This window comes from Elephantulus edwardii, unplaced genomic scaffold (assembly GCF_000299155.1).
Source record: "Elephantulus edwardii isolate Elephantulus edwardi_28Jun2011 unplaced genomic scaffold, EleEdw1.0 scaffold00026, whole genome shotgun sequence".
NCBI classification, from domain to species: domain Eukaryota; kingdom Metazoa; phylum Chordata; class Mammalia; order Macroscelidea; family Macroscelididae; genus Elephantulus; species Elephantulus edwardii.
The window spans coordinates 3,702,397-3,712,164 of NW_006399776.1; the positions used below are offsets into that span (position 1 = coordinate 3,702,397).

The 9,768-nt window shown below is 35.9% G+C and overlaps 1 protein-coding gene across 1 annotated transcript in view; it reads left to right on the forward strand.

Annotated features, from left to right (window-relative positions):
- Positions 1 to 9,768, forward strand: part of LOC102864537 (E3 ubiquitin-protein ligase UBR1-like) — a 215,554-nt gene that overhangs the window by 122,700 nt on the left and 83,086 nt on the right. Inside the window, 4 exon segments of the mRNA XM_006883213.1 lie at positions 526 to 574; positions 1,164 to 1,318; positions 6,528 to 6,627; positions 8,225 to 8,334. Coding sequence (XP_006883275.1) covers positions 526 to 574; positions 1,164 to 1,318; positions 6,528 to 6,627; positions 8,225 to 8,334 — 414 coding nt within the window.

Consider the following 9,768-nt stretch of genomic DNA (forward strand, 5'->3'; position numbering starts at 1 on the left):
ATCAGTGTGTATGTACATTACTTAGTTTTTATGTTTGTTTCTTTTAACTCCTTTAAATTGTGTAAGAAATTGCCTTTTTTGTGTTTTCTGTATCTGTCTGATTGCATTTTGATATTTATATCCAAGTTAAATATTTTTGGCATGAATACTTCTTAGGCGATATAAATTTCTCAAAGTATCATATCTGTAGGCTCAGAGTGTCTGTCCTATTTAGATTAATACTTAGCTGAGGTTATGTCTGTCTTTGTTGCCATAAAATTAATAATTTTTTTTAATAATTTCTTTTTTGTGACACAAAGTACCCTGCACAGTTAATTCAAACAGTAAATATTGCTGTATAAAAAAGTGGAAACTAAATCTTAATAGAATGTTCATGTATGTTGCAGTAGCCTGCGGATAACTACTTTGTTTCTTGTATGTCGTATAATTTTGCATAGGTTGTTGGGTCTTTTCTGCCCATTTTAAAGCACTGTATTTGTTTCATGTTTGTCAAACAATATATTTACAGATAAACTTCTTTTGTAGGCTGAACATATGCAGAAGAAAAAGAGAAAACAAGAAAACAAAGATGAAGGTGAAAAATAAAATTCTGAATTAAGTGGATTTTTCTGTAGTGTTGTGGAAACAAAGTATATTTTTAAGTTTTTTTTTTAGTTGTTACTATTGCTGTCAAGTCAGAACTAACTCATAGCTAATCAATCCTACAGCTGGTTTCCAGAGGCTGCAAACTGCACAGGAGGGAATTGCCCATCTTTCTCCCATGAAGCAGTGGTGGATTTGAATGGCATGCCTTAAAGTTGTCGGTGCAGCTCCTTACCACTTAGGCCACCAGAGCTCCCTGTTAGTTTTTGAGAATGGGCAACTGAGTGCAAAGAGCAAAAGTGTAAAAAGCCTTTTGCTTCTTGTTTACATGCTAGATATACCCTTTATCAGTGATAACAGAATTTTCTAATTTTAGCATGTGAAATTTATTTGGGGTGATCGACATAGTGACTTGCACTTTGGGAGACATACATTGGTATTTTTGTTGTTATAATAATAGTAGAAATCATGTATTGTTCTATATGTTCTCTGTGGTTTTCACATTTGCAGTTTAGCATATGGGATAACAAAATTAAAAAGTGCTTATATTTATCTCTTCTCAATGCATTCTCTTCAACCAGCATTGCCACCACCACCACCTCCTGAATTCTGCCCTGCCTTCAGCAAAGTAGTTAACCTTCTCAACTGTGATATCATGATGTATATTCTCAGGACCATATTTGAGCGAGCAACAGACACAGATTCTAACTTGTGGACTGAAGGGATGCTCCAAATGGTACGTATACCTGAAATGTTTCCTTTACTTTAAATCATGGAGTTTTTAGGGATCTGGAGAAGGTCCTTGGTCTAGTTTTCTAGTATTCGTCATAACCACAGTTAGGATACCAGAGACCTAGGGGTCATTAAAAATAGCTTAGACAAACTCTAGAAGTCCTAATCCACAACATAAATAGTCTTCCAAACATCCTGGAAAATCTACAACCAGGAGAGGATAAAATAGATGAATGGGACCTTCTAAGAATCAAATCCCAATGCACTTCCAAAAACTTCTCCAACAGGGTAAAAAGGGAAGCCACACACTGGGGAAAAAGTATTTGTAAGATATGTCAGATAAGGGATTTATATCTAGAATTTATAAAATACTTGAGTACCACAACAAGATAAAGGTAAACACTCCAATTGAGAAATTGGGCACAGGATATGAACAGACACTTCATCAAAGAAGACAAATGTTCAAAATCCCTAGCTCTAAGAGAGATGTAAATCAAAACAACTATGAGGTATCATCTCACCCCAGTCAGAATAGCAATTTACCAGAACAGCAAACATCAGATGCTGGTGAGCTTGTAGAGAAACTGGAACCCTTATCTGTATGATTAGCGTAGACTTCACTTTGAGGAGGTAGCTCTTACTCAAATATTGATTGCTTTCCAACCTAAGATGCTTATCTTTTGGCTCTATAAATACTGGTAGCATAGCTTCCAGCATCACAGCAGTAGCAAACTAACAGACTACTGCAGTTTGAAACTGATTGAACGTGCAGTCAAGATTCATAACTAATTGATGACTAAACTGCCAAAAGAACTAGAAAACATGTTTTTGAGGAAGTGCAGCCAGAGTACTCCATAGAGGCAAGAACAATCTCACACACTTTGGGCATATTATCAAGAAGTACCAGTCTTTAGAATAAAGACATCATACTAAGAAAGATAAAGGGTCATCAAAAGTCCCTCAGCGAGATGGATTGACACAGTGACTGTAAGAATGGACTTAAACATAGCAGAGTTTCTGAGGATGGTGTAGGATATGGCAGGGCTTCTGTCTGTTGTTCATAGTGTTGCTATGAGTTGTAGACGACCTCACAGCACCTCAAAACAACAGAATGCAGAGGTTTAAAGCAAAAAAAAAATCAGTAGAGTTGGAAAATAAAGCCTTGAAGATAGAAATAATACTGGGGATCTTATAAGAAAATTTCATACAGTTAATGATTTGTTAATTGCAAATTTTAAAAAAACACACCACAAGTGACACTTATATATATGGACCTCTCAAATGAATGGATTGAAATATTATGGTACATTCACACAATGGAATACTATGTAGCACGCATGAGCAGTGATTTTGTAAATTATTAACCTAACATGAGAGGGACTGTAGAGCATTATGCTGAATAAACTAACTCAGTTCCACAAGGATAAGTATTGTATAAAACCATTATTGTAAAATGGGTATAAGGGATCCAAGAGGGGTGGGAGAGTGTGGAAGCAGAGGGATGAGGATGTACAGGGGGAGTGGGTGACTAATCATGGAGTTGTACAATTTGATGGGTGCGGGGGTGCAGGAAATTGAAAGAATCTGTTCTCTAAAACAATGTATTCGAATTTTGTAAATAAACTAGTGTAAAATTAAAATATATATACATACACACACACCGACTTCTCCTAGTAGAATACACAGAAATCAAATTGACTACATCTGTGGAAAGATAAGGTGGGAAATCTCAATTATTAGTAATCAAAACATGGCCAGTGACTGGTTATAAAGCAGACTGTCAGTTACTCCTATGCAAGTTAAAATTGAACCTGAAGATAATTTGTAACAATTCAAGAGGACCAAAATATGAACTTGAGTTTGTCCCAATGACATTTAAAAACCATCTCTAGACTACAGTTGATGCATTGAACACTAGTAACCAGATGAATTATAGGATGACATCAAGTATGTCATGAAAACAAAAGGTCGTTTAAAAGTCAAGGAAGAAAAGAAAAAGCAAAGCAGATGTAACAAGAGAATCTGCAACTTGTTCTTCATCATAGAGAAGCTAAAACAGAAGCCAGACATGAGAAAAGGAAAGCTGAACAGAAGATTTCAGAGGGCAGTTGATTGCGTCCAACCTAAGGGGCTTATCTTCTGCAGCTGTAAATACTCGTAGCTTAGCATCCAGAATCACAGCAGTAGCAAACTAAGACTACTACAGTCTGAAACTGATGAGACATGCATTCAAGGTTCATTAATAATTAATGGCTAGACTGTCAAAAGAACAAGAAAAGCTATTTTTTTAGGAAGAACCATTCCAAGAGGTAATATATGATCAAGAACATATGGTACTAAAAGAAGAAGAAAAAGGGGCTACCCTCCTCCATGTGATTTCTACAGCAGCAGTTCAAGCCACGGAGCACCAAGAGGTGGTGGCCGTGGAGGAACCCGATCTGATAGAGGGGGAGGCAGAAACAAATATTAAGATGAAAAAAACTTTGGAGCAAAATCTTTGTTCAGTGAAACAAACAAAAAGTGGAACCTATTCTGTCCTAACTACCCAAGGACTATTGAAAGGAAAAAATTGTGTTACTTTTTAAAATTTCCTGTTAAGTTATCCTCCATAATTTTTATGTTCTTGTGAGAAAGAGGAGTAAACATATTTAATTTTATTTGCTTTTATGACTTTGCTTTCAGTATACTAATGTTAAGTGTGTTGACTTGTGTACTAGTGTTGTAATTCTGTTTAACTGTTCCTGAAGGCCACTTTCTTCTGTTTGATTAATCCCAGTAGATGAGGCAAGCAATTCTAAGATTTTTCACAGACATCTAGGCATCTCAAATGGACAGACGATTCATTCTGCCTGTATAAACAAGCTAAATGGATAATATAGAAGGGTTGTTGAGTTTGCTACTCTTTAAGATTTCAGGGTGTCTTCAAACTGAAATCTCAATGTTCTCAGTGTGAAAAACCTGAGAACAGATGCCTTCATAAGGAAAGTGCTGTTTATTCAGTTAAAGCGAAAAAAGCACATGGATAATGCTGGCCATATATTGCCTTTCTGACATTTCCTTGGGAATCTGCAAGAACCTTCCCCCCAATAAGACCATTTAAGTGTGTGTTAAACAAGTACAGAATACTAAATAAAAATGTTTGGTCAAAACATGGAAGGCATTGACAAAAAATAACATTGAAAGAATTGATGAAATATCAATTGAATTGTTTCAGCAAACAGATAAAGCTGTTGGTGGGCTCACTAATCTTTGCCAAGAAATTTGGAAGACAGCTACTTGACCAATTGACTAGAAAAGATAAATATTTTTGTATTCCGAATAAGATCATCCAAGAGAATACTGAAATTATCAAACAATATTATTAATAGCATATACTAGTAAAATCTCACTGATAATTATTCAAAGGCTGAGCTAGTGCATACACAAGGAACAAGCATAAATTTAAGCTGGATTCAGAAGAGTTCATGGAACAGGGGACATCATTGCTGATGTTGGATGGACCGTGACTTAAAACAGAGAATACCACTCTTTCACCAAGGACCCGCCAACATGGGCCGCGTTCGCACCAAAACCGTGAAGAAAGCGACCTGGGTTATCATTGAGAAATACTACACGCACCTGGGTAATGACTTCCACACGAACAAGCGCGTGTGCGAGAAGATCGCCATTATTCCCAGCAAGAAACTCCGGTACAAGATAGCAGGCTATGTCACACATCTGATGAAGTGGATTCAGAGAAGGCCTGTGAGAGGCATCTCCATTAAGCTGCAGGAGGAGCAGAGAGAAAGGAGAGATAATTATGTACCAGAGGTTTCAGCCCTGGATCAGGAGATCATTGAAGTAGAACCTGACACTAAGGAAATGCTGAAATTCTTGGACTTTGGCAATCTGTCCAACCTCCAGGTCACTCAGCCCACAGTTGGGATGAATTTCAAAACACCACATGGAGCCATTTGAGTCTGTTTGCTGTGCTGTAGTATTTTCAATAAATTTGGGCACACCAGCCGTGCATTTGTCAAAAAAACAAACAAACAAACAAACAGAGAATACCACACAGATGCTTACTTGTGTTTTCTTAACTATGTCAGTCATTTAGCTCTGTGGATCATAATAAAATATGGGTAACATTGAGAAGAAGGGAGATTCCAGAACACGTAATTGCGCTCATTCACAATTCAAAAAATAACTCAAGACACAGTTGCCTGAACAAAGCAAAGAGATACTGAATTGTTTAAAATCAGGAATGTATGTGTCAGCATTGTATCTTTTCTCCATACTTAATTCAGTCGCTATGTGGAGTAAATAAGAAGCTGGGCTTATATGAAGAAAAACACAGAATCAGGCTTGGTGGAAACCTCATCCATAGCCTGTGTTAAGCAGATGACCCAATCATATTTGCAGAAAGTGAAGAAGACCTGAAGCACCCACTGAGGAGGATCAGAGACTACAGTCTTCAATATGGTTTATAGATCAACATCAAAAACCCCAAAATCTTCAGCATTAGACCAATGAGCAGCATTATGATAGATGCAGAAAAGATTGAAGTTGTCAGGGATTTCATTTTGTTTGCATCTATTATCAACATCCTAGGTGACAGCAGTCAAGAAATCAGGAGTTAAAAAAAAAAAAAAGAAATCAGGAGTTAAGTTACACTGGGTAAATCTGATTTCAATGACCTCTTTAAAGTGCTAAAGAATAAGGATGAAAAAAGTATGCCTGACCCAAGCCATTGTATTTTCAGTTGCTTCTTATGCATGTAAAAGTTAGTTATTAAGGAAGGTTGAATGAGAACTGATACCTTTGAATTGTATTATTGGTGATGAATAACCCATCAACTGCCAAGAGAACAAATCTGGCTAGGGAGTGCAATCAAGGTGTTCTGTATGGGCAAGGATGGTGAAACTTCATCTCACATACTTCGAGCATATTGTCAGGAGACGCTCATCTTTGAAAAATACCATCATGCTTGATAAAGTAGAGGATCAGCAAAAGAGGAGACACTCAAAGAGATGGATTGATGCAGTAATTGGAAAAGTGGCCTGAATCATAATTGAGGATGATACAGGATAGGCAGAAATTCAGTCTGTTGTTTATAAAGTCTCTGAATTGTCAGTTCCTAACAATTTTTCCCCCTACTACAGTTTACGATGTATTACCTTAAGAAGTATACTCTTTCAAAAATATTTTCTTTTTACCCCACCCCATCTCTCCAGGCATTTCATATTCTGGCATTAGGCTTACTTGAAGAGAAGCAACAGCTTCAGAAAGCCCCAGAAGAAGAAGTGACTTTTGACTTTTACCATAAGGCATCAAGTATGTTTGAGTATCAGTTTTAAAGCATTATAGCTTATTACTCATGTGTGATCAAAAGTTTTAATCTTTTTTTTAAATTGTCACTCTTTAAGATGTAGAAATCCTTGATATTATTTTTCTTTTCCTAGCATTTTAATTTTTAACTAATATGTTCCTCTAACCAAATAGATATTTCAAACCCTCTATCTTTTCTGGAGTTCCATTTTCTTAACTACATACTGTAATGGTTTCTTACTTTTATTCCTGTCTCAGTACTACAAAATATTTGCTGTAGCTTCAGCCTTAATATTCATGTATTCTATTTATAAACACTTTTATGATTCTGAATTAAATATAATTACAGAGACTCAATGAATGTTAATGTGTTGCTTTACATTGTTTTGTTTTTGGGTTTTTTTGGCCATATTTATTTATTTATTTTTCTACAGAGGTTTTGGATTTCCATTCATTCATTGCCGCAATTTTCTCCCTTCCCACCCCTCCCCACCAGCTCGCTTCCCCCTCCGGAGAAAAAAGAAGAAAAAAAGAAAAAAAATTCCTTCATTAGTATACAATTCCCACATCCCTTCCCCCAACCCTCGACCCCGAGTACACTTCTCTATGCAACCTTAATTCTGGATTCCTGTGCTAACCATAATAATCATATATCACTTCTAATCTGTTCTTTCCCTTATCTGTTTCAATACAATATACATAATTTATCCAGTTTTTTCTGTCATACCCCCACCCTGATGACAGACCCATTCTACAGCAGTGGCACCATGCAGTATCTGTCCCTTTGTGACAGAGATATTTCACTCAGCATAATGTCCTCCAGGGTCACCCACTTTGAATAATATTGCATGAGTTCCTTGTTTTTCAATGCTGCGTAGTATTCCATTGTGTGGATATACTACAGTTTCTCTATCCATTCATTTGTTGATGGGCCCTTAGGCTGCTTCCAACTCTTTGCTATTGTAAACAAAGCTGCAATAAACATGGGTGTGCATATATCTGCTTGGATGGCAGACATGGTCTCTCTGGGGTATATTCCCAGTAATGGGATTGCTGGGTCAAATGGTATCTCTATTTGCAATTTTTTGAGAAAGCGCCACACCACCTTCCACATGGTTGCACCAGCTTTACATTGTTTTCAATTCAGAAGAATAGCATAGGCTTACATTAGACTTTTTTTTTTAATGCACCTAATTAAGATAGGTTTTTCCTCCTGAGAGCATTCCAGGGACATTATGGTAACACTGATAATCAAGAAACAAACACCTCATTTTCTGTTTACAAGCTATATTCTTCAGATCTCTGAAGATCATGAATGTCCTATTACCGTATTTTTACTGCCTTATTTCATTGTACGAGTCAGTGAGCTAAGTGGAGGAAAATTAAGGGACACATCATGAAAGGTAGCTTTTCTGCAGGAGAAAGGTGTGGCAGTCTGCTTCTATAAAGATCACAGCCTTGGCAACACAATAGGGTCATTCTTTTCTGCCTTGTAAGGTCATTGTAAGTTGGAATTGACTTGGTGGCAATAGTTAAGAGATTTTTACATAATTATGGGGAAAGATGTTTACTTAAGATATATCATTCTTATGTTTTAAAAAAGGATTGGGGAGTTCAGCCACAAATGCTCAGAATATACAAATGCTTTTGGAAAAACTCAAAAGTGTTCCCCAATTAGAAGGCCAGAAGGACATGATAACATGGATACTCCAGGTAAACCAAAGAAGTAAACAGATTTTGTCTTGAGTTAAATACTTATGAATCCTCAGTTTATCTCTAAGGTGAAACTTTCATAGTCATAAATTCTAAAATAATTTACTACTGATTTTCATGATTCCTCATCTTCATCTATATTTTCTATTTCTTTTATTATTTGTACCATCAAATCAGATCTAACTGGTACAGGAGGAGATTGTCCCTCCGTCCCCACAGAGCATCTGGTGGATTTGAACTGTGCGCCTCTGGGATTGCAGTGCAGCTTCTTGCCACAAGGCCACCAGAGCTCCCCTTATATTTTCTATTTCTACAAGGGTTTTTTTCCCTTTATTTTTTTTAAATTTTATTGTGTACCGTCGAGTCAGATCTGACTGGCACAGAAGGAGATTGCCCCTCCTTCTCCAGCACAGCATCTGGTGGGTTTCAACCATGCACCTTTGGTTTTCTTTTTAAAATAAAGTAGGATTTACTTGTGTTAATTATTGTATATATTCACTCATGTTATTATTATATTTATTGATTGATTAATATATAGCATGATCATTTCTAGACTCGGAAAAGACTAATGTGGTGATACATTCTAGTTGCAGTACAGACAATAAATAAGAAAATATCATGGTAATAAAATATCTACATAAAGATTTACATACATAGATAATCAGAGATGGTCTATCAAAAGGTGGCATTTGATCCAAGACCTGAAAGACATGGAAGCAGTCTCATGGGAATCTGGAAAATCATTCACAAAAGAGGGGAACAGCTAGTTCAAAAGTTTAAGGTAGCCAGAAAGACCAATGTGACCGAAACATAAAGGAGACAGATATTTGTCTGTCTATATATAATAAATTAGAGAATCCTTTTCTATTATTAGAATACCAAAATTGACCAAAAAGTGTGAAAAGCAAACACAAATATCTGCCTTTATGAAGATGAAATATATTATTCAAGTACTATTTTTAGCATGACTCATAGCAACCCTATGAGTTGTACTCAACTCAAAGGCAATCAACAACACCTGTTAAATTTATGTTATGAAATATTCTTTACAGGGAATTTTTCCTGTGTGAAATTGAAGTTCTTTCATAATACATGTACATTTTATACATATACCATTCTTTTGGAGAAACTTTGGTGTTTGTTTTTAAAAAAAGTGAAATAGATCTATAGAAGCTACTGTGGAACGATCTCCAAAGATTTGATTAATTGAAAAACAGAGTACAAAACAGTGTATACTCAATAATGAGTTTTTAAATGAGAATATATGTTAAGTATTAACATATACAAATATAATTATATATTGATGGTTACATATTGCAGGGATTAGTGGATTTTCACAATTATCAATTATATGTAATTTTCAAAAGCAGTAGAATTTTATGTATGATGAAGCTCCATTGAAAATGCCATATTTTATTAATGTAAAAATATTTT